Raw genomic sequence first — 24,797 nt, forward strand, 5'->3', positions numbered from 1 at the left:
TCAGGGCTGTTGGCTTGGTGGGACCTCAGGGATGGGCATCCCTTGGAGGGATGCCAAGTTGGATGAGCAAGGCACAGCAGCATCCCTGCCCTCCAGGCGTCCTCTGTCTCTAGGTTGCAATAAGTCATGAGCTGCTCAGCATTCTGAGCAACATGTCAGGCTAGAAAAATACATGCCCCTGTGGGCTGGCAGGACTCTGGCTGGATCCAGGAAGGATCTGGACTTATCCCATTACCAGTGCCTTGAACCCATGCCAGGAACAGAGTAGTTTTCTATCACCAGGGCTGGGCCTTTTCCAGTGGAACAACCTCTCCAGACAGACCCCAGCAGCTCTCTGCTGGTGTGGTCCCTGACTAAGGATCTGTGATGTGAAGAAAGAAGGCAAGAGCCAATGAGCAGTTGTCCTCATTGCAAAAATGTTCGTCTCAGGGGTACTTTTAAATGTCAGCTCTCTGAGCTCATGTAAGAGTTCAAAAAATAAAATCAGCCAGGAAGAGATGATGAAATCAGTATGAGGTCAGCCCGCAATGAGGATGAGTGAAAATGGAAGTCCTTTAGGGTTTTATTTTCACACCATCCTGCAGGAGCCTATGTGTGGTGCATAGAGAAGTTACCTGTGATCTCTTTTTCTCTCTCCCCATTAAACCACAAACATTAGAAGCAGATTTTTGGAGGGAGGGCAGTACACATCACTTCTTTTGGCTTCACAAACAGGGGGATGGCTGTAGCCACAAAGTTCGGATTGATCCCGGCCTGTCCACCAGGGGGTAATGCATCTGCAATGGAGTCCTCAAATCTCAAATTCCAGGGGTTCAGTGAGTGAATTAGAGACAGGAGGTCCCCTTCCGTTGGAACAGGAAACAACTGCCCATCTGTTAGGGCTATATACAAATACAGAGAGCATCCTATGCCCTACACATTGATATAATTTTAGTGTTTTCCAGAGGGGGTTCTTTTATTCAAAAGAGTGGATCTGGGGGAACTGGCTTAAGAAATGCTGCATATAATGTCTTCCTCTTAGACATTCATAAGGCACATTAGCATGTTAAGGCTCTGAGAAGTCCTGCAGTAAAGCAACCCATTTAACATTGCAGTGTGACTCAAACTTACCTAACCTTGGAACTTTTCCCCCTCATAGTACCTATTAGAGCATCACGGAATACTTTGGACACACTTGCTCCCCAGACCTCCATCCATCACCTCCATCCATCCAGTACAGGGAGCATCCTGGGTTAGGGAGTTGGGAGTCATGCCCATCATTCCCAGGATACACTCTTGCCATAGGGAGCTGTGGAGCATCTCCAAGCAGACGGAGAGCTGCTGTGGCTGGTGCTGGTGGCACAGACCTCATTGTCATGAGTGATACCACCATTCCTGCCCACTTAGATCTAAAGTACTTGGCAAAATGCATGGTCATGGCTGCCTCTGAGACAGACTCCATGACTAACTTCTCCAGAAAAGCAGTTGAAGTAAGCAGAGCCCTTGACTCCAGATCAGCAAAGCTGTCAGCCCACATCAGCTCTGTAAAAACTCCTTTTGCCTTGTCCCCTGGGGGTTGCTGGTTTTACCCCTCTGATTCCCAAAGGAAGAACCAGGCATTTCTGCAGGGTAGGAAGCTCTTGCCTGGCTCACCTGTCCACTGGTTGAGACAGTGATGTTCGGGGGGCTGCCTAGCACACAGGATGATGGAGGGCAGCCTAGGATGACACTTTGGAAAAAAAGCCTGCACAGATCCAGAGACCCATGGTTCCACCAACAGACGCTGTCTTTGAGTGTCTGAACTGCCCACATCGACCACTCAGTCAGAACACCTGAATATGCTGGCTGGTCCAGCCCAGGATTCTGACCCATGGGGCCTCTGGGTGACAAGCACAATGTAGCCACACCCTCAAAGAGGAACTCCCACTTCCCCTCCCAAATGTCCACCATGAATTTTGTTAAGCCTTTGCTGTACAGCCTCTTGGGATCCGTTTTGCATTGACTCCTCAGTATCTGAAGAACTTCCTTTTCATTAGTCTTAGAACATCTCAAGTCTCAGAGGCTGCCCCTGACCTTTGATGTTGAGAGAGATGTGTGTCCAGGCCAAACCCTGCGTTTTATAACATTGACTATGACCTCTGTGATTTCATCTTTCCAGGAAGAAGATATTCTCCCACGGATTCATTAGCCAATATTTATGTGTTCTACATTCCACAGATATTTATTGAGGGCCTGCTAGGTACCGGGCACTTCAAACAGCTGGAAATTGGAACAAAATGGAAAATCATTGCTCTTTTAGGGCAAATAATAAGCAAAAATTTAAAAAGTAAAAAATACAGTGTGACCTCCAAAGTACTGTTCTAAACCCTCAGGGACCTTTTAGGGGGATAAGATATGTTTGTGTTCAGGAATTGTTGCTTACAAGGAATAGACCCGCCCAAACTTGCTCAAGTGAAAAACAGGGATAGTGTTAGGAATCAGATATCCTGCAGATATAAAGGGCAGGAAAAGAGCAATGAGCTCTAAAAGCCATCATCTCTCTTGGGTACATTCACATTCTCACCCATTTTCTCCTTCCTCTTTTCTGCGTTCCTTCCCTCCATTCCACCTTCCTTCCTATTCCCTTCTCTTCTCTCCTAAGAAGGCATGTGAGTAGGCAGAAGAGAGTTGGCCTCTCTACTACAAATGGATACAAGATAGAGAGTAATTAGGACAGAAGAGCAGTCTGACCATAGAAAGGGCCATTGGAGTTGGGAGGTAGGAGGATAACTTAGAGCACATTGGAATCAGGGAAGACTTTCTGGAGGAGGTGCATTTGCGCTGGGTCTTGGTATGAAGAGGATTTGGATGCTCAATGGAGAGAAGAGGCCATTCCCAGAACAGAGCACAGCACGTACAGAGGCATCCAACTCAGCACAGAGTGAAAAGCGTCCCAGTCACTCTACTTATCACTTCCCCATCTCCCCATGAGGCCTTTAGTTGGGTTTCTCTGGCCCTCTTCAGGGTGGACAGGATTCTCCTGAGTCCCATTTCTTGGGTCTGCAAGCCAGACTATAGAGGCAGTTGGAGTACGGCTAAGGAGGGGACCAGAGGAGGCAGGGATGGGAGAAATGCTGCCCAGTGGAGGTCAGAAAGCCACATATCAGAACCCAGGTAATAGCTGGAAGATTTCACAACCCATCCACTTATTGGTGACCTCAGTATAAAGTCATCCAGTGACAGAAACTTTGACCAAGAAGTTAGAGCATAGACGTGGGCCTCTAGTCTGCCAGCGATTTGCTGATGGATTCCTAGCATCAAGCAATTAACCGTTTATTTGGCTTCTCTGTATTGGGCACTATAAAACAATCATCTTGTTGATCATACCTGAGAACCTACTGGTGATAGCATGCGGCAGGGCCTCTTGGAGGAGGTAGGGTAAGTTGCGTGTCATCTTCATCTGGGGGCCTTGAAAGGGCGAGGACAACAGAAGCCATTTAAGCATCTCCAGTGGGCCAGTGACTTCATATAAGTCATCTTGTGTCAGCTTTATACCACGTCTGAAAAGTAGAGATTTTCCTTACTTCTTAAGGAGGAAGCTGAGACTCAGAAGTTAAGATACCTGTGTGAGGTTACACGGTTAAGTAATGGGGTTGGGACTTAAACTTAGTTCTTTCTGACCCCAAACCTCTGCTCCTGGCATGCCACCACGTGTGCCTCCCCAAGACCGGCGGTCCTGTGGCAAGTCCCTGGGACAGGTTCTGGGTGGGTCTAAGTTGCCTGCCCAGGGCACAGAGTTCTCCAGATTGGGATGATGAGAAAGCTGCTGTTCTCTCTTACTGCAGGCCTCTGCTCTACTTCTACACAATCTCAGTACTTCTAGTCCTCAAATCAGAAATTTACACTAAAAAGACAACCTATTGCAGGTTGCCTCTCACAAATTCAAACATGATATGGGTCAAAACATGTCCCAGGGTCTAACTGCCACATGCAATATAAGCTAGAAATTTTGGGGCTTTCCCATAGTCAGATGCTGACCCAGGGGATGGCCCTGTAAGCTGTGGCTTATGCTGCACTGAGGGCCAAATTCATGAGTCTGTTTTGCTGATGGTCCATCCTCTGCATGAAGTATTGTCACCATTAATCATTACCTGCTGGCCACCTAATGGATCTGGGGTTTGATACCTTGGGTACAAGTCCCTTCTAGGCAACTTACCTGTTATGTGCTATTTAGCCACTCTGAGCTGTGGTTTCCTTATCTCTGAAATGGGGATAGTAACAGGTGTTCCAGTGACCTTACAGTGCTGTCAAAAGGAATACATGAAGTAGCATTAAAGTGCCTTGTGACCTGCAAAGCACTGTCCAAGTGATGGGTATTATTGTTAGGACAAGTTTATGTTCAACTTTACAGATGTTAGTCTACTGTAAGCTCCCCAAGGACAAGGACTTCCGTGTGAGAATGGCTTTTACTTTTCACAGCCAACTACATTCACTTAGGGTCCAGATCTGTGGGTGGCATTGGAAACCTTAGCTGTAGCCTTGCCTGGGGACTTTCTTGCCCCGAAGTGTGGTTTAGACCAGAGATGCTCAAACTTTTGTGCAGAGATACTAATGGAGTAGGTCTGAAGTGGGGCCAGAAAAGTGATATTTGAAAGGCTCATCAGATGATGCTGAATTGCAGACAAGGATGGATTTAAGGGAGGCCAGGCTCAGAGGCTAGGACAGTCTCCTGGGAAGATGCTCTTTGGATTCTTCAGCCTCCTGGCATGTGGAGAGGGAAAAAAATGGGATTTGTTCCTCTTGAAGGGAATGACAAAGGGAGTCAATTCCCTGCTGTTGGAAAGCTGGGAGCCAGTGTCAAGAAAAGGAGAGTGATGTCAGTCATAGAGAAAAGCCTCATGGGGCCTTGTAGGCTGTGAGCCCCAGCCTCTTGGTGGCAGGTGGACTGGAAGCAGAGGGCCAAGATAGGCAGAGGGGCTGAGCTGGGCTGCTGCAGCCAGCATGTGGCTAACATGGCGTGTCATTCTCTCTCTCTCTCCAGATTGTGTTCCGGAAGATCAGCGACGTGAAACGTGAGGAGGAAGAGCGCATGAAACGAAAGAATGAGGCCCCCCTGATTTTGCCCCCAGACCACCCTGTCCGGCGCCTCTTCCAGAGATTCCGACAGCAGAAAGAGGCCCGGCTGGCGGCTGAGAGAGGGGGCCGGGACCTGGATGACCTAGATGTGGAGAAGGGCAATGTCCTCACAGAGCATGCCTCCGCCAACCACAGCCTCGTGAAGGCCAGCGTGGTCACCGTGCGTGAGAGTCCTGCCACACCCGTATCCTTCCAGGCAGCCTCCACCTCCGGGGTGCCAGACCACGCAAAGCTACAGGCGCCAGGGTCCGAGTGCCTGGGCCCCAAGGGGGGCGGGGGCGATTGTGCCAAGCGCAAAGGCTGGGCCCGCTTCAAAGATGCATGCGGGAAGAGTGAGGACTGGAACAAGGTGTCCAAGGCTGAGTCGATGGAGACACTTCCCGAGAGGACAAAAGCGTCAGGCGAGGCCACACTGAAGAAGACAGACTCATGTGACAGTGGCATCACCAAGAGCGACTTGCGCCTGGACAACGTGGGTGAGGCCAGGAGTCCCCAGGATCGGAGTCCCATCCTGGCAGAGGTCAAGCATTCGTTCTACCCCATCCCTGAGCAGACGCTGCAGGCCACAGTCCTGGAGGTGAGGCACGAGCTGAAGGAGGACATCAAGGCCTTAAACGCCAAAATGACCAATATTGAGAAACAGCTCTCTGAGATACTCAGGATATTAACTTCCAGAAGATCCTCTCAGTCTCCTCAGGAGCTGTTTGAAATATCGAGGCCACAGTCCCCAGAATCAGAGAGAGACATTTTTGGAGCCAGCTGAGAGGTCTATTAAAGTCGGAAACAGACACCTACAACCCTGCCGTCACCATCACCCCTACCACATATGTCCACATGACCAACAATTTTCAAGTAGGCTTTTCCTAACAGAAAAAGTGGGGCCAGTGGCTTAGACACGCTCTTTCTCTATCTAGAAAAAGATATGGGAAGGGTAGCGTGCCCCTACCCTGCAAGGTGGCAGCTGCATCTGAACCGTCTTTGCACAATTTTGGAAGAAGGGACATGCTGTCTAAAGGGTATTTTCCTTCATTTTTAATTTTTTACTGCCATGATATTTGTAAAAGATTAAAACTACCAGAACAGAGCAGCAGCCATCTGGGGACTGGTGGGAAAGTGCCGAGAACCTCTCATGTATATACCATGCTGGGCTCCTTTGCCAAGACCCCCTACGGACTACGGTGGGCCAAGGACTTCCCGGCATCCCCGTCCTTGTACAGCCCGTGTCTGACGTCACCATGTTTTCCTGTAGTTGTCATTTGTAACTAGCTCGGGACAAGCGGAGCTTGAGGGACAGGAGGGTAGAGCCCAGAAACTTTCTGTCTCATGGTTAAGGCCAGAAAAGCAGCTGCAGGTGTGGTGCATGCCTCCCATAGACACTTGGAGCTGAGAATCCTCAGGTCTCCTTTCCCAAAGGAGGTGAGGCAAGGGTAAGAGCTGGAGAGGGGCCCTTAGGATCCAGGGGTTCTCTGCAGTGCGGCCCATAGCCTGCTCCTCTGGGACAGTTGACAGGGAGGGCTCTGGAGTGCCTAGCTGAGCCTCTGGCCCTGCTCCATGCCGCTGGCCTCACACACAGGCTCCCTTGCTTCTCTTCCTTCTTGGCCTCTTCCCAAGTGTCCCCGTGGCATTCCTCAGGGTATGGAGCATCGGCAGGAAGGGTCATGAGCCCAGAGTTGCTTTATTAACAAAGCAGACACACAGACACACACAACCTCAGAACTGCAGCAAGTGCTATGTTTATACTTTGATTCTCATTGGGATTGCCCTGCAGACCTTTGTATTTTGTTCACCGCACAGGGTCATTATAGGCACTTGGGAGCCATGCTGGGCCTTATTTTAAAGCCAGTCTATTTCCTACTAAAGTCAGTAGGATTTTAAGAGAAAATGGAAAAAGATTGCAGGATCATGATTGTACTCTCTTCAGGAGCTGGAAAGAGAATGAAGCAGTGAGTTTCCTGCTATCTCTGTAAGGCGATGGAGATAAGTGGCCTTGGAGCTGTGGCTCTCAGTGATGGTCACAGAGCTGCATATGGGCCATCCGAGCCCCTATGCCACAACGCTCGGGGATACTTCACTGCCTCGTGGTCACCTAAGTCAGGTTATTCATGTGCTTGGGCTTCTCTCAAGGGCATCTGAGAAAGGAAAGGGGAGAAGTCTCTTCCAGGCACAGTGGAGCTGGCTGGGGCATATGCCCTAGAGAGAGGTGTCAGAACACCAAATACTGACAAGCAAGGTTAGAAGTTCAGCTCTGAAAAGTCAACTCGGAGGGAATGGAATTAGGAGTACAGGTGACAACATGGACTTATCCAGGGAGCTTACCTTTGCCTGTGTTAGACGGTGACCCCATCCCTGATACCTCTGCCCTACCAAAGATATTCAGTGTTTCTGAAAGCCTCCGGTCCGAGCCTGCCCACCACCCCAGCCCACCCCACCCCACCCCACCTCCTTAGTCCTGCCCAGTGCTCACGGCAAGTCCCAGGGCTGGGCCCTCGGTTGTCTGTGCAGGGCAGGGCTGACCTCTCCTGGTTCGCAGGGTTGGCACAGATGGCCCTGGGAAGACAGGGCCTGCGAGCTCAAGGGCGAGTCCTACTCCATGAGCCCTAACCTCATATGTAGCTTCTCACATCAGGCTTACAGGGGCTGCCCCTGGCTTCTCCAGGTTGCGACATAATTAGATTTAGCTTCAGATGGTGGCATACAAATAAGAGGAAGTCTAATTTCCTAAGGCTGAGTCACAACTATCTGTGAGTTTGGATAAAGCTGTGAGGCCTTCAGCCTCTTTCACTTGAGAAACTGCCAATCAGTCCTTGGGTAAGAGGCCATAAAATATCTGGAATCCCATCTGTTGGCTGCCCCCTAACATTCTAGTCTGCCATTTCTTAAACATGCTCCTCAACCTGCTTCTGAAGTTTAGGACCCACCACTTTTAAGGCAGGGCAGGCCTCAAATCACCCCCAAAACCCAGCCTCAGAAGAACCTGCCACTGGAGACACTTTTTTGCCTCCCAGCTCTCCAGGGACTTGATTACAGGCTTCTTGTCTGGCACCCCACGTCAATGTCAAGAGGCCCTGCCACTTCCCTCCAGCTCTGCCTGAGGGAGATAGATGTCCATGAAATCTCTCAGGCCTCTGGGTATGAGGGGCAAAGATGGTGTAAGGCTTTGAAGTCCAGACATGTTCTGGGGGGGAATGTAGCTTTAGGAATGCACTCCTGAATCAGTGCAAACTGGGCTCATGACCAGAAGCCAGCTCCTGTGGCAGGAATCTGTTCATCTTGGGGTCACAGGTGCACGTGTGGGTGCATGGGCTTTATTCTCCTGTAATCCTCCCTAGGATTTGAGGGATTTTTTGCTGTAATTGTTTTCTTTGAAAAAACATTGTGTAAATGAGCCAAACCTTTCTCCCTTCCTTTTCGCACCATGAACTTGACCGCAGGCTGCTTCGTGCTGACTGCCTTCCCATGCCAGGATGCCACTCTGGGTTCCCGAGCCAGGACCATGTGCCTCCGACACCACTGACCTGAGCCTTCCAGTATAAACCATTATCTGGTGGCTGGAGAGAGATTAGGCAAACAAAAAGTTACTAGGTATGGGACAGAACATTTAGACTTCAGAAAAAGTATGCCAAGAGAGAACAGGTTTGCCCAGGATGTATGTTTTTCCTCTTTGAGGAGTCAGGGCATGATATGTGGCAACATTGTCTGGTTAAGTGCTGGTTATTTGATTTCTACTAAATTCTTTACTTTGAATGTCATTCATATTGAAGCTTCATTTCCCAGAGAATATCCTGACAGGCTGCTTTGAAGTGGGGAGGTCCTGTCCCTGTCACTTGGCTGCTGGTTGAACATGCTCCTCCCGGCTGATGGAGGGGTGGGTTTAGGGTTAACTCTAAGAGCTAAGATGGTCAATGAGGTGGTGTTTGTTCTTGGTGGGGGGGCACTGACTCCAGCAATGGGTGCTGCCATCCCATATACTTACAAAGGGCTCCTCCACTGGACATAACAAAAGATAGCCAAAGGACAGAAACAGAGACGACCATTTGGTTGAGAAACCAAATTGTCTAGTGTACAATTAATGCAACTCATTGCATTAATTAATGCAATGCTACATTATGATAATAAGGTTACAACATTAATGCTACAGGATAGCCCAAGTACTTAAAAAGCTGAGCCCATTTAGCAGCCTTCCAGCAAACTTTTGGAAATGCATTTCTTACTTGATTTCTTCTTGTTATCCAATCCCTGGGGCGTGTTTCACCCACAACCTCTTTGATCCAGTGTGCTGCTGTTGGCCAAACATCAGCTCCTCTCCAGGAATCCTCTTCTTTCAAAAGTGGGGAGGGCTGGGCAGGGGTAAAAATGTACTATACCACCCCATCCCATTCAGCAAGCTTCCTCTCCAAATCCTTAAATGGAAGGTAGAAGTATTACGCCAACTGTCAAGCTCTTTGTCCAGGCCCTTGTGGGGACTAAATGAACTCTTTAGGAATACTAGGTATAGGAAGATTCTCATTTCCCCTTGTTGCACTGACCACTATGTCTCATATGCATACTCTGGGAAATTTTAGGAGCCCTGGTGGAGATACACGTTGCTGATGTGCATTTGATTAATAGATTGTACTATGTCTTGCAATAAAGACGTTTAGCCTTAAGACCCTTGAATGGAACTCCAGCTGTGATAGAGCTGCCAATGCCCCTTCCTCTCTCCTCCCTTATCACCTAGCATTGCTTAAAGAGGAGGCCATTGAGGGCAACTTGATGCCCCAGACAGCCTCCCTCTGTTGCTAAATCATTGTTATTGCTCTATATACTGCCTTCTCACTCGCTTCAATTGAAATTACCTTCACCAGCTCCTGTGCCCTCCACCCGGAGGAGACTTCATGATCCTCTCAGCACTGACTGCAAACATCAGAGAAAAAACCATTTTCTCACCAAAGGTGTTCATGTTGAGTTTTAATTTCTACCCCCTACAGCTCAAAAGAATCAATGTGAATTTATCATCTGCAGCTTAAATTCAAGTGAAACTTCATTCTCATGCGAGCATATCAGACTTATTCTGGAACCTCTAGAACTGGACTTGAATTCCCTGCAGGTACCAGACTGGTGGGTGCCCTCCCTGCCTGCCATTAAGCTTTTCTTACAGCCACTGTCCCTTTATCTGTGACTTCTGAGTCATCCGACGGATCCATTAGTTGTTCAATGAGAAGTTCACAGATCTTGTATCAGGATATAAACTGATCTTATGTTGAAGGATGCACCCTCCCCTAATGAATGTATTCTCTTAATATTCCAATGCTGTATTTGTGCATTAGTTGGAGACTGTCCACATCCGACGTTTCGCCGACACCTCAAGGATACTTCTACTTATGAGCAGTTCATCATTCTGGGGCTTCTCTTTATATTAATACTCTTTCCATTGAGTCCTGCCAAATCCTTTATTGGGTTTTTCTTTTTCCTTTGCATCTGTCAGTCACTTTGTCCAAATGAGCATGAATAAACAAAAGTGTAAATGAGCTGATACTATTTTTGTGGTCAGCTGAGGATGCTGCCAAGAACACCACTGTATATCTGTGGCTTGGGAATGTTAAGAGGAATGTGCAGGCCCCTCCATTGATGATATTCCCTTCTCAACATTTTTAAACAAGCACAAATGATATTTGTAAAAAAAAAAAAAAAAAAGTTTTATTTATTATGGTAATAAACTATTTTATACATGATACTTGCTTTTGCCTTTCCTTACATTAATTTTAGTCACTTAATTGGCTGTTCTGACCTAAGATAACAGAACAAGGATGGTATTTTCTCTTCAAGAGTTTGGGAAGCTCTTATTTGGACAGCACTTATCGTTTTTTGAGAACGAGAACTTTAATTCCAAGATTCACCAAGATTGTGTGTCAAAGTACCAAACAGTGAGAGAATGGACATGAAGGTATGCAATCTTAAAGTACAGCTGCAGCTGCTGTACAAGGGCACAGATGTTGACTTCAATGCCTGGCATCATGGAAAACTGTATGACACATGGATCTGAGATACCCAAAGCTGACGCCCCCCCACCCCACTTAGATGTACACTTTTTTATTTTGAAGAATTTGGATTGAAATTTGTATAAAATACATCAATGCTTTCCTCCTGCCTTTTAAAACACAGTATGAAGAATATAACAATCTTTTTTAATGACTCAGTGTCTACAATAGGAGCTCTGTGCTCTACAGTTCATTGATAGTCTCAGAAGCTATTTAGGTAGCTTGCCTCTAATCGCAATAGTCCCATACATCAGCATGGCTTCAGCTTTGCTATTTTAATAGGTATTGCTTCCTGCTCATGGCAAGGCTCCACAGTACTGCCGTCCTGAGTTCTTATTTACCATCCAGTGGACCACATGACAAACATGGCGCTTCTCTTATAGACAGTATAACTTAATTAGGGGATGAGGAATCTGACCTACAAGCCTCTACTTGACCTTATAGCATCACAGTAGGGGTGCAGTATTTTTAATGTTTCCTTACCCATGATTTAATCAAATTGCACAAAAGCATTATAAAAATAATATAAGGGTGATATTGTTTAAAATTCCAAATTACTGATGTTTCAAAATTATCACTAATAACTTAAAGTATTCTTTTTTTTCTTTTCTTTTCTTTTTATTTGAGACAGGGTCTCACTCTGTTGCCCAGGCTGGTCTCAAACTCCTGACCTCAAGTGATCCACCTGCCTCAGCCTCCCAAAAGTGCTGGGATTACAGGTGTGAGCCACCACACCCAGCCTAAAGCATTCTGTCTAGATCTCTTCAATGTTGCAAAACATCTCTGTGAATATGATTCTTGTAATTAGTCAAAAGGACCAGTAATATAGAGCTAAGTAATGAATGCCATGTTTTGGGTGCCAAATGGAGTTCAATGATTTTAAAAAGAGGGTTTTTTGTTTTAAAATAAAACCATTTCCCTGAGAAAGGCCTCAGAGAGGCTTTCTCAAAATGCGCTGAGGCCAGTAGTATCATAATTTGGCTTCTCATGTTGTCCACACTGAAGGGAATCCTATTGTATGGATATATTCTGATACATCTGCTAAAAACCAAACTCATTATATTATGGCTAACTTACTATGTTTAGTCAATGGTTATATTATTATTTTAAATAAGCAGGTGAGCAGTCTCAATTTCTGTAAGAGGAAGCCGCCCCCTCCCCCACCTAGATTGCTATTCTCCCAGTACATAGATTATAATACAATTATTTGTTCATTGATTTATTTTTCCTTGAGGCCTGCTGTCTTTAATGAAACAAAATGTTTTCTGCTGACACTTCGAATTAATTTGAAAAAATAATGACCTTTCAGTCTTCTTGTGTGGTCCCAAGAATTAGAATGACTGAGGTTTGGGTGTCCTTCAGGTATCTTGCTTCCCTCCTTGGGTAGCATTCTGGCAATTGTGCTTGGAGCTCTTGGGCTTGCCCACAGAGCAAGGCTGGGATCAGAGGATCCAGGGGCTGGAATTGACCTTGGGACCTTGTCTAGTCTTTTCCCAACACTGCGCCTGAAGTTGTCCAGGGCTGATGACATGTCCAGTGTCTTTGGCTGGACTCTTCTGTGTGCCCAGGCACCATCATTCAGAGTAACTACAAGATTTTAGTGAATATGCATGAGGAGAGAAGCATTATCATTTTCATATTACAACTGGGGAGTAGGAAGAGGTTAAGCAAAACAATGGTCCTAGATAATCCACATATTAATTAATCAGCATCAAATACAGAGCTAAACACAGTAATCATTTATTAATTCCTGAGAACCATTATGAATCATATAATAGTTTAAAAGAGATTCAGGATTACCACTTTCAAATATATCCACTGACTCTTCCAAAATAGTTTAATGAATGAATAAACCTATTTGTTTTTATATAAATGGTATATTTGGAAGAGCTCAAAACTTTTGTATTACTTATATGTACACATATATTAGACACTTCCATATCATCATTTTTACTCCTTTTTTTCTTAGCAAGCCCTTTCTTTCCAAGTAAACTTCAGTCAAACTCCCTCTGGCTGGCCACAAATCCTGAATCACTGTTAGTCCGTGAAGGTTTACTGCGTTCATTTAGGTGCTCACTCCTCCCTGAGGCTCATTCCCTCCTAAAACTTCTGAGCACCCTGGAACTATCGGCCCCGTGTCTGTCTCTCTCCTTTACCAAGACAGCTGCTGAGGCTGCTGCTGTGCAGGTCTACCTGCCCCTCTCTGGTCTCTGTCTTTTGCTTTAACACATAATGTGCCTACCCCAGGTAGTCAGTATCTGGCCCCCTCCTATCTCTTTGCCAAGCAGAGAAGCTATGAAGAAAGACAATCAACAAAATGGTCCCGTACTCTAGGAGCTTAAGCCTCATTGAGTTGATAACCTCAACTCAAGACATAAGGGCCATGCTATGTAATAAGCAGGAGGCAGCGCTAGGTCCAAGTGAACCTTTCACTCAATGACAACTTAATTTACGTACTCGAGATGTTGTAAATTCTCCTGTAATTAGATATATTATGGATTCAAATTTTAAGTCTCCTTTACCCCTCCCCACTCCAAAAAAAAAAAAAAAATCCAAATTCAAACAGAAGTCTTCTGAATTATCTACCACTTGGGAACTTTGGTAGCCTTTTCAGAGGAGTGAATAATCAAGTTATGTGAGTATATTTAGATTTTAAACATTTTCCTCAAACATATTCAAAATAATTCTACAAACATGTAGATTATCTACATGACGGAAAAGGCTCCGTTTGAATCAAACCATAACAATATCAACCACTAAACGTGAATCACTGAGCAGGAAGATGACTTTTGAGACTTGTATGGAGAGGGTGGACAAGACTCCAGGACACCATCCTCATGACTAGCCTTGATAACACCCATCTGTGGATACACTATCCTGTGGTTTCTAAATTCTGCTTCTTTATTAAGAAACGATTAACTGTAAGGTAGAGGAACAACCATGTTATACTTCTCTGCAAATCTCAGAAACAAGCAACCTAACGTAGATCACTCTGCTGAAGCTCAAATCACAGGACTCCTTGGGTATAGATGCCTTAGAATGCTACAGGGCTGCTACATCTTCTTGGACTAGGTAATTCAAAAGACAGCTGTGGCTTGGTCTCCTTCCTACAGAGGGGCTGAAGCGTGAAGCTCAAACCCTAGTGCTGCTTCTAGAGACACTGCAGGATGTGATGAAGGAGGTCACTTAAACATCAATGTCACTCAAATATTTTAGAAATACTGCCCAGAAGAAAGGCCTATCACTAATCAGGATTTCTGTGTCTCAATCAGTAAATGTCCACTACATTCTATTCTTGCTTAAGAGGAAAGAATGCAAAGGGCTCATGAGACTAGGTTCTAGACCAAAATGTCACCCTGTGTAGCTGGGCAAGACACACGACTGCCCTGGACTCCAGCTTCCTCAATAGGAAAATGATGGGTTGGGGTAGAAGATCTCAAAGACTCCAGATTAGAAGATTGTCTGGCTGTGAATTTTCTATGAGATCCAGCATCCAGTCCTGGAGTGAAGACATTCAACTGAAGATGAGCAGATCAAATCCCTTAGAGGCTGTCCTGGAGTGAGAGGTCAGGGTGAAACACTATTTGCCTTGGAGGCCAGCAGCAAGGACTGGCCTGGGCCCAACAGCATTAGTCCATGGCGTAGGTCTGGGCCCAGGCAATGCCCACGTGGGAGTAGCAGTACAAGAATCCCAGGACAGAGAGGGTCACCCATGGCCAGCCTGCAGAGGGAGGACAGAGATGGAAGAGCAGTTAGAAATGCTTGGGGCAGGACGTCCCACATGGGCAAACTGTCCCCCTTTGGAGAAGGCAACCTGAGAAACGACAAAGGCCTCCTGGAAAGCATGCTGTAACAACAACTTCAGTAATTGAGTCCTACATTCCCATCAGAGTCAGCATAAAATGAGTGCACTACTGCAAACACAAACCACGTTTAGAAATAGGGCAAGCTTTTAAAGAATCCATGTTTAGGGCCAGGCACCTGTAATCCCGGCATTTTGGAAGGCTGAGGTGGGAGGATCACTTGAGTCCAAGAGTTGGAGACAAGCTGGGAAACATAATGAAACCTCATCTCTACCATAAATAAATAAATAGGCCAGCCATCCAGTTGTGGTGGCGTGTTTCTGTAGTCCTAGCTACTTGAGAGGCCAAGGAGGAAGGATCACTTGAGATCAGGAGTTTAGAGGTTACAGTGAGCTATGAATGCACCACTGCAGTCCAGCTTGGGCCACAGAGTTAGACCTAGTATTGGTGTTAAAAAAAGAATCCATGTTTAAAGGACTAAAGCAGTTAGTAATTGAAAAAGGAAAAAAGTCCATGAGTCTGAGTGAGAAAAATTATAGTCTCATGTGGCACTGTAAACACGTAGGTCATGTTCCAAAATCTATACTTTTTAGATGAGTTGTTTGAAATCAGGGTACGTTTCCCCCTAGAATAATATTGTGTGATTCATGGACGAGACACAAAAATCACCATCATCATCACCGTTGTGTTTTTTTTTTTCTTAACTTGCAGTAAGTGTGAAATAGCACTAATAGGAGCTCTGAGCCCTGGGGCATTTAGGTTCCAGAAGCCCAAATATAGGGTCCTCTGTCCTTCGTGGTCAGCCTTCCCAGAGGTTTCAAGAATTCTAAGTGGTGGGGGGTGGGATAGAGACACGCAGACATGGCTTGTCCTTGGCAATGAGACAGGAAGGTGCCAGCAGCCAAAAGGGAAAGGGTGCCGGGCAAGATCAGGAGCGTCATTTGAATGGGGCATCACAACATTTCACGGAGAGCTTTATAAGTTTAAATTTTTGACATTTCTTTTGAATATGACTAGCTAGGAAGTCATTACCTTTGTCAATCCAATTGTGTGTGTTAAAAGAAAAGAATGACTGTGAAATGTAGGCATTTACAATGAACTACACTTTTTTCATAAAGTCCATGAGTCCCATAGTAAATCTCAAAATGTAGATTGAGCATTATACTGAATTTAGTGCCATTTGTAAGCACACAGAAGGGGGAGCCTAAATTAAATATTTGCTTTCAAAACTGAAAGCTTTTAGTGATTCCCTCTACAAATACTTGTCTTAGAATATCTGATGTTCTTTTCTTTTTCTTCTTTTTTTAAAATTAACAGCCCTTTCTGCTGAGTATTTGTTACTTAACAATCTTCATGTCTTCTGCATGTTTCACTTACTCAAACATTTATTGGGGGTTTTGGAGAGCCAGAGATGCTGGGGAAGATACAAGATGCCGAAATGGAAAGACCCAGTCCCATGTCAAAGGCACTCCCACTCCAACTTGGGAAAGACACGCACATACACCAGCGGGATTTATGATCCATGTGGTAAGCACTAGATGATGGAATGCACAGAGCACATTTAAACTGGGCCACGTGGGCTGAGCAAGAGTTTGTCAGATGGAAAGGGACAGGGACCAGCTACTAGAGGAAGACCACCTGATGTGTAACCTTACAGGCCATCCAAGGAACGGGGATCATGTGACGTGGCTGCTGCATAGGGAGGAGGCAGGCAGACAGTGGTAGGAATAGGAAGGAAGCTGCCGGAAGCCCCTGGGGGTGATTACAGGTTGTCTTCTTGCTATGTCAACTATTAGCTGTCATGATTATTAATATGGCATAGGGAAGTCACTGTAGCATAGTGGTATACGTGCAGGCTCTTAAGTGGGATGAGTTCAAATTCTGGCTCTGCCACTTGCCAGCTGTTAATGAATCTCAAATGAAAAACTAGGGATACAGCAACTTACTGAATAGTGTCCTTACAAGGATGGAGGGAAATGATGTAAAGACTTGAACGGTACCTGGCATAGCATGGGAACTAAAAAAAAGGTAATAACAATAATGGTGAGAGGGCACAGAAGTCTTTCTCCACCAAGATTAGAGTGACGACAGGGAAGTCAAGCCCTGGCCTTCCTTGCACCTTAGCCTGGCTTTCCACAGTGTTCTCCCAGGCCCTGCAGGCAAGAGAGGCAAGGGCAGCAGAGGACCCCTGGCAGCCTGGCTCCAGGACCAGCCCCACAGCTCCACCTCCTGCTAGGCAGCCATATGTGTCTCGTGGCTGCCATAACAACTTACCAAACTTAGTGGATTAAAACAACAGACATGTATTCTTAGTTCTGGAGGCCAGAAGTGTGAAATCGAGGTGTTGGCAGGAACTCTTCCTTACCTCTTCCAGCTTCTGCTGGCTCCTAGGATCCCTTGGCTTATGGCAGCATCACTGCCTCCATTTTCACAGAGCCTTCTTCCCTCTGTCCTCTCCTCTTCTTATAAGGGCACCAATCATTGGATTTAAAGGCTACTCCAAACCCAGGAGGATTTCCTCTCAAAATGCCTGACAAATTATACCCATAAAGAACCTATTCCCAAATGAAGTCACATTCTGAGGTGCCAGGTACACATGAATTTGCAGGGGAACACTAGCTCAATACAGCCAGGTACTTGCCCAGAACTTCCAGATGGACCCATCCTGCTGGAAGCCCTCAGAGCTCTCATTACTGTGGCTCAGGCACAGATGCCAGGGGACCGGCCAACACCTGCTCCTCAGTGGGTTCAGGGAGCAGGATGAGGGGAGTGGGCTTTGGACACAGAAAGCACTCCTGGACTCCAGCTGTGTTTGGAGTGAGGCATCAGCAGTGTTTGGTAAACATGGAGCCCAGAGGCCAGCTGTGAAGATAGGCCAATGGGAATGTTTCATTTACACAATGCTAGGCCTGGGGCATTGCACAGCTCTGCTTGGCACCCGTGGCTATCAAGTGACACCCTGTGAAAGCTTCCGCCTTACACACAGGGCTGTAAGGAAGACAGTCCCCAAGACTGCCCAGAGGTGAGGCATAGATATGTTTAGCATGGGCCATAGCTAGGTTCTGAAAATTCTCCCCATTCTTACTGTATATCATCATCCAGAGAGGTGGCTAGATAGCATTTAGGAGACTTACAATCCTGACTGTACTATGAGACCCTATTAGGGCCTCAGTTTCCCCATCTACACAATGAGAGCTCAGAATAATTTTTTTTTTTTTTTTTTTTTTTTGAGACGGAGTCTCGCTCTGTCGCCCAGGCTGGAGTGCACTGGCGCGATCTCGGCTCACTGCAAGCTCCGCCTCCTGGGTTCACGCCATTCTCCTGCCTCAGCCTCTCCGAGTAGCTGGGACTACAGGTGCCCGCCACCACGCCCGGCTAATTTTTTGCATTTTTAGTAGAGACAGGGTTTCACCGTGGTCTTGATCTCCTGACCTCGTGATCCGCCCGCCTCGGCCTCCCAAAGTGCTGGGATTACAAGCGTGAGCCGCCGCGCCCGGCCAAGAATAATTTTTTAAAGGCTTGCAAATAAAATAAGATCACAGATTTGGTAGTGCTTTTAAAAAGTGTTTTAGAAATACAAAAGATTAATATAGGGCCACTTGATAATTCTGTTACATACCCACAGCTCACTGGACTTTTTAAAGCACACACGTTCCTACAGACAGTAGACCTGGCATGTACCAGACAGCTGTCAAGGGCTCCTTATCCTTTCCTGACCTCAGGAGTAAGATTTGTGATGACAGAATCATCATGAATGGTGATTCCAAATGAAGTCACATGCTGAGGTACCAGGTCCACATGAATTCCGGGAGGAATACCATCTATCCCAATGCAGTTAGGTACTGTCCCTGAGCTTCCAGATGGATCCATCCTCCCTGGAGGCCTTCAGAACTCCCATCACTGTGGCTCAGACACACAGGCAAGGGGACAGGTCAACACCACACCTCCTCAGGGAGAGACAGATTCTACATGTCACCCTTCAGCACTACTCAGCCAGCTACTTCACAAGCACTTGCTATGTGCCTGGCCCTTTCCTAGGCATTGACCTCTCTCTCTTGTTGGTGGCCTGTAGGCACAAGGTCTCTGACTGTGGGCCTGCTAAGCAAGCACTGATGTGGCCCAAGGGGGCAGGGGCAGGCTTGGGGCAGGGGCAGGCTTGGGGCAGAGCCTCATCTTCATCAGCAGCTCAAATAACAGTGGAATGGTAAGGCTGGAAAGCAAATGGGAGAAGCTGTCACTCTGCCAACATTCCGAGGGCTGCTATGGTGCACAGTCATGCAGGCTTGTTGGTCACTAACAAAAAATGTTGGTGTCAAAAAGGGTTTTGCCCTGACAAACTCTGACTTCCTCCCCCTGCAGTCCACTGTCCCCCACCCATGCACCCCTCCCCACTGGGTATTCTCCTTCCAGGCTCTCCCTTCTCCATCAGGAGTGAGACTCCCAACCCCCATTCCTTTCATGCCAACCCCATTCTTCCCACAAGGCATCCTCCCAACATACACACTCTCACATTCTCTGTCTCTGTCTCTCTCCCCATCAATGTGGCTCATACTGCCTGGCGGGCAGTATGCTATTGGTCAAAGGAAAAGATCCTTCTTAAGAGTATACTTTAGGGCTGAAGCCCCCTACACACTCTGCACATTCAAGGCTGGGTCCCCAGAATCAATGTGTAATTTCCTGCTGGGCTTTTGATATCTGGATCTAACAAGATCTAAACAGGTGATCAGTTTTTAAAAAGATCACAGCTAGGCAGCATCAAAGATATATGAACAGGTTTCTAGAAAGTCAGACAACAGTTGCAAGAGATTGGATAATATAGTTAATAGGACAGATTATTTGACAGACATAGCTAAATGCAGATAACTAGGATGTATGGCACAATAGATTCAATTAAGAGGACCAACGTAGGTGGCATAATAGGTGGACTTAATAGGATGTAGGTGGTTGTATAATGACATTGTTAATAGGATATCAGTGAGCTGTATAATAACTACAGCTAATGAGAAACAGGTAGGACACAGAGGGAAATGGCTGAAGCGAAGAGAAGGCCAGCAGTAACTTGTAATAACCAAGTAATAACTTGGTTAATTAACTAAGTGATAACTTTACTTGGCGTTATTATGGCTGACCAATTCTCTGAGCAATTACATCAGTCTGAAAGGAATGGAAAGCCCGAGGTTTGATACTGACAGAAAAGAGCATCATCACACAGGGCCATGTGAAGTCAAAGGGTATGTTTTCTGAAAAGAGAAAGGATAATCAGAATAAGAGGTCCAGTAAAAAACCTTGTTTAAAAGGTAACGTGTGGCCGGGCGCGGTGGCTCACACCTGTAATCCCAGTACTTTGGGAAGCTGAGGCGGGTGGATCATGAGGTCAAGCATTTGAAACCAGCCTGGTCAACATAGTGAAACCCCTTCTCTACTAAAAATACAAAAAATTAGCGGGGTGTGGTGGTAGGCGCCTGTAATCCCAGCTACTGGGGACGCTGAGACAGGAGAATCGCTTGAACCTGGGAGAAGGAGGTTGCAGTGAGCCGAGATTGCACCACTGCACTCCAGCCCGGGTGACAGTGTGAGACTCCATCTCAGAAAAATAAAAAATAAAAATAAAAATAAAAGGTAATATGAAATGGTACGGCCACTGGGGAAAACAGTATGGAGGCACCTCCAAAAATTAAACCTGGAATTACCACATACATATCTGTATTAGTCCATTCTCACACTGCTAATAAAGACATATGCAAGACTGGGTAATTTATAAAGAAAAAGCGGTTTAATGGACTCACAGTTCCACATGGGTGGGGAGGCCTCATAATCATGGTAGAAGGCGAAGGAGGAGCAAAGAGCAAAGGCATATCTTACATGGTGGCAGGCAAGAAAGCATGTGCAGGGGAACTGCCCTTTATAAAACCATCAGTTCTCATGAGATTTACTCACTATCCTGAGAACAGCACAGGAAAACCCACCCCCATGATTCAACTACCTCCCACCGGGTCCCTTCCATGACCATGGGGATTGAGGAGCTATAATTCAAAATGAGATTTGGGTGGGGACACAGCCAAACCATACCAATATCCAAAGGAAATGAAGCAGGAACTAGAAGAGGTATTTGTATGCCATGTTCACAGAATAATTCACAACGGCCAAAAGGTGGGAGCAACCCAAGTATCCATCAACAAATGAACAGATAAGCAGAATATGGTGTAAAAATACAAGAGATTATTTAGCCTTTAAAAGGAAGGAATTCTGACACATGCTACAACATGGAAGAACCCTAAAGACATCATATTAAGTAAAATAAGCCGGACACAAAAGAATACTATATGGTTCAATTTCTACAAAATATGTAGAGTAATCAAATTCACAGAGACACAAAGTAGAATGATGGTTGCCAGGGGCTCAAGGGAGAGGGGAAATGAGAAGGTAGTGTTTAAGGGGTATAAAGTTTCAGTTTTGGAAGATGAAAAAAACTCGAGACGGATGGTGATGACTGCATAACAGTATGAATGTACTTAATGCCACCTAAAAATGGTTAAAACGGTAAATTTTATGTTTTGTGTAATTTACCACCACCACAACAAAACTATGCTGAGTGAAGAAGCCCTTGGCAAAATAATACAGTCTATATAATTTATATAAAATGTACACTTATAGTTACAAAAAGCATATCGGGGGTTGCCTGGGGCTGGGCGGGGACAGGTTGTACAGGGGCCCTAGGAATCTTTTGGGATGATGATGTTTTATATCTTGATTGTGAGAATGATTTCAAGGGTGTACAAAACTGGCAAAATTCAGCCAATTGTATACCTTGAATGATGCATTTACTATGTCTCAATGAAGTTGACATTTGAAAATTTTAAAGATAACATTGGGATGTTAGCAAATCATAGACTTGCAGCATTAATCATAGATTAAGCATTGCAATGTCTTGGGCTTTTTATGCCTCAGGGTGTTCAGACAAAATATGTGGGAAAACGTATTGATTGATTGATTGATTGACGGAGTTTCATTCTTGTTGCCCAGGCTGGAGTGCAATGGCACGATCTCGGCTCACCGCAACCTCTGCCTCCCAGGTTCAAGTGATTCTCCTGCCTCAGCCTCCTGAGTAGCTGCATTTACAGGCATGCACCACCATGCCCAGCTAATTGTGTATTTTTAGTAGAGACAGAGTTTCTCCTTGTTGGTCAGGCTGGTCTCAAACTCCTGACCCCAGGTGATCTGCCTGCCTTGGCCTCCCAAAGTGGTGGGATTACAGGTGTGAGCCACCATGCCTGGCCCAGAATTCATTTTTAAAATGATGGTAGGCCAGGCACAGTGGCTCATGCCTATAATCCCAGCACTTTGGGAGGCTGAGGCGGTCAAATCACTTGAGGCCAGGAGTTCAAGACCAGCTTGGCCAACATGGCAAAACTTGGTCTCTACTAAAAATACAAAAATTAGCAGGGCATGGTGGCATGCACCCGTGATCACAGCTACTCGGGAGGCTGAGGGACGAGAATCACTTGAACCCAGGAGGCAAAGGTTGCAGCGAGCCAAAATTGTGCCACTGCACCTCTAGCCTGGGCAACAGAGTGAGCCTCTGTCTAAAAAAAAAGAGTAATAAAAATAAAAATAAAATAATGATGGACCTTTAGTCCTTCATCTTCCTAGGGGGAGGGGGACGTGTCATGTGTAGGACTGAACACTGGGCTCCCCTAATCACACCTTCTTCTGCTGAGGCCTCTGGGGAGCAGGACTGGAAAAGCTTTCTTAACCACGCAGATGCATTCAGCAGTGGGAAGGCTGTTGTTGCTGAACCAGCACAAATTCCTATCCCAAGGAAGAAATCAATCCATCCTAATGGGAGGCGAGTTAATTGAGTTGCTGAATTTTATCTGAGCTATCAATTACTCTACCAGAGGCTCACTTGGCTGTCAGGCTGGGCAGCATTCCTGAGCCTGTGACCGCCATCTTGTCTCTAACAGGGCTTTTTCAAAGACCACATCCTACTGGTACCCATTTTTAGAAGAAAATGGCTGATGGCCAGCACATGAACAAACTTCAGGGAGGCTTTCTTCCTAGCCACCCAGCACCATAGTCTCCATCTACGTGCAAATGGTCTACAGAGAATATGCAATCTATTATACCATTTACAAAGAATAAACAATCTTAGTTAATTCTTATAACACTCTGAGGTAGAAATTACTATTCTCATTTTAAGAGGGAGAAACTGAGGCTCAGGTAAATAACTTGTTGTAGAGCACCCAGCTAGCAGATTCTCAAACTTTGGTTTTGATTTCAATCCAACAGTGATATTCTTGCTTGAAGCCACATCGCCTCACAAAGACCCAGAGCCCACATCCCAAGCCCAGGGTGTCAGGTTGAGTCCTATGTGGAAAACAGTCTGAAAGATGTCTGTCCCTTAGTTTTTTTAAATCTACCATTATCCACTATTTATCTAGCATTAATACCACCTTAACTTTCTCCCTTCTTCCACCAAGGCAAGTTTTCTAGCTAGAGGCTCCAGCACCTCACTGCCTGCTGTCCCTCTGGCTCATCCACTGTGCAGTCATCACCTTTCTGGCTCCCAGTTCTGAGGGTTGAACAGCGCTATTACTTACAGCTAAAATGATATATTCTTACTTTCTGGCCCCATAGAGCAATGTCCCCCAGTGACTCAAAACCATTCTAAGAAAGGAAAGAGAGGAGATTCCCATTACTCCTAAGAACTACCAGGTTGTAAAGAAAACAAGATTCACCTCCCAAGACAAACTCTTCTTAGTCAAACGTAAGTCTGCAAATGTGAAGGGTATATTCGGTTGGAGCAAAAGTAATCGTAGTTTCTGTCATTACTTTCAATGGTAAAACTGCAATTACTTTTGCACCAACCTAATACGATTCTTAAATGTCACCAACATATCCATCCATGTCCGTGGGGTGCACTGTGCACATGTAACAGTCCATTACAGCCAACCTGGTTAAGACCAATGTGAGACTGATGAATTTCAACCTCCAGAGGGTTTGCTAATGGGCTGGCTCAGAGAAGGATATATCCAATGGGGAAGTAGAATGAAGGGAAAGAGGTGACTCTGGGAGATGCTGCCAAAGAGGGATTTATAAGACTTGGTGGCTGATGAATTTGGAGGCCTCTCTCACTGACCCTGAGCATAGCCTCAGCATGTGCCCTCAAGGATGACACTCAGCTGGTGTGCATCAGAGAGACTATACTTGACATTAAAAGAACAATACGCTACCCTAGAGTGAGGAAAAGCCACGGTCCTGGCCTCTCCCTCATGACTTGTCTTCTGCTACAAAAAGAGGAGTCACATGTGGTTCTGCAGGGGCCCAAAGGGCCTGCTTCTGCACTTGGCCACCATCTCTTTGGATCCACTTGTCCATGCCTGTGCCCGGCCATTTGTTAAATATCCTGAATATCAGCCCCCAACTGTATGTACATATCTCTGCTTTGGTGGCATTTTCTATTTTGAGGCCACTGGAGGATGAGTGCTTCTTTCCTTAAAGAACTGCCTCATGCACCAGACCCTAGTCCTCGGGTGCTGACACCAGATCTGGAAACACGCTGGTCCTGCCCTGGCACTCTCTGCACCATCCCATCAGCTTCACAACCATCATTTCATTAATTATTCAGAATGACTTTATGCACTGCTGCCTTCATTCAATGAGCTGGCTCTGACAGCACTTAGTTTAACCATGTTCAGATCTGATAGGGGGAAATGATAAGGTGGCTTGGCAGCTGTATTTACATCTTATTTACTCTAGCAGTTGCAGTCTGTAGATACCGTGGAGTCATTCATCAAATGGCCCTAAGCCTGCAGACCTTCCTCCAGAGCTAAATTTAGAGTTTTAATCTTAATAAGCCTATGAGGCAGGAGCCTTCTCCCGT

The 24,797-nt window shown here is 45.9% G+C and overlaps 2 protein-coding genes across 11 annotated transcripts in view; one reads left to right on the forward strand and one right to left on the reverse strand.

Annotated features, from left to right (window-relative positions):
• The window catches only part of KCNH1 (potassium voltage-gated channel subfamily H member 1), a 461,331-nt gene extending 450,526 nt beyond the window's left edge, over positions 1–10,805 (forward strand). For both annotated transcript variants that reach the window (XM_055233917.2, XM_055233918.2), the window contains exon 11: positions 5,000–10,805. In XM_055233917.2, the coding sequence (XP_055089892.1) occupies positions 5,000–5,857 (858 nt within the window). In that variant the 3' untranslated portion in view covers positions 5,858–10,805. The remainder of the gene's footprint in view (positions 1–4,999) is intronic.
• HHAT (hedgehog acyltransferase) overlaps positions 8,518–24,797 on the reverse strand; it is a 357,788-nt gene continuing 341,508 nt past the window's right edge. For 8 of the 9 annotated variants that reach the window (XM_063613154.1, XM_063613148.1, XM_063613147.1 and 5 more), the window contains one exon: positions 12,838–14,832. In XM_063613154.1, coding sequence (XP_063469224.1) covers positions 14,741–14,832 — 92 coding nt within the window. In that variant the 3' untranslated portion in view covers positions 12,838–14,740. Of the gene's footprint in view, positions 8,643–12,837; positions 14,833–24,797 lie in introns of those variants that run through there. The other variant, XM_063613153.1, reaches the window with a different exon arrangement.

The sequence above is a fragment of the Symphalangus syndactylus genome, chromosome 19 (assembly GCF_028878055.3).
Source record: "Symphalangus syndactylus isolate Jambi chromosome 19, NHGRI_mSymSyn1-v2.1_pri, whole genome shotgun sequence".
NCBI classification, from domain to species: domain Eukaryota; kingdom Metazoa; phylum Chordata; class Mammalia; order Primates; family Hylobatidae; genus Symphalangus; species Symphalangus syndactylus.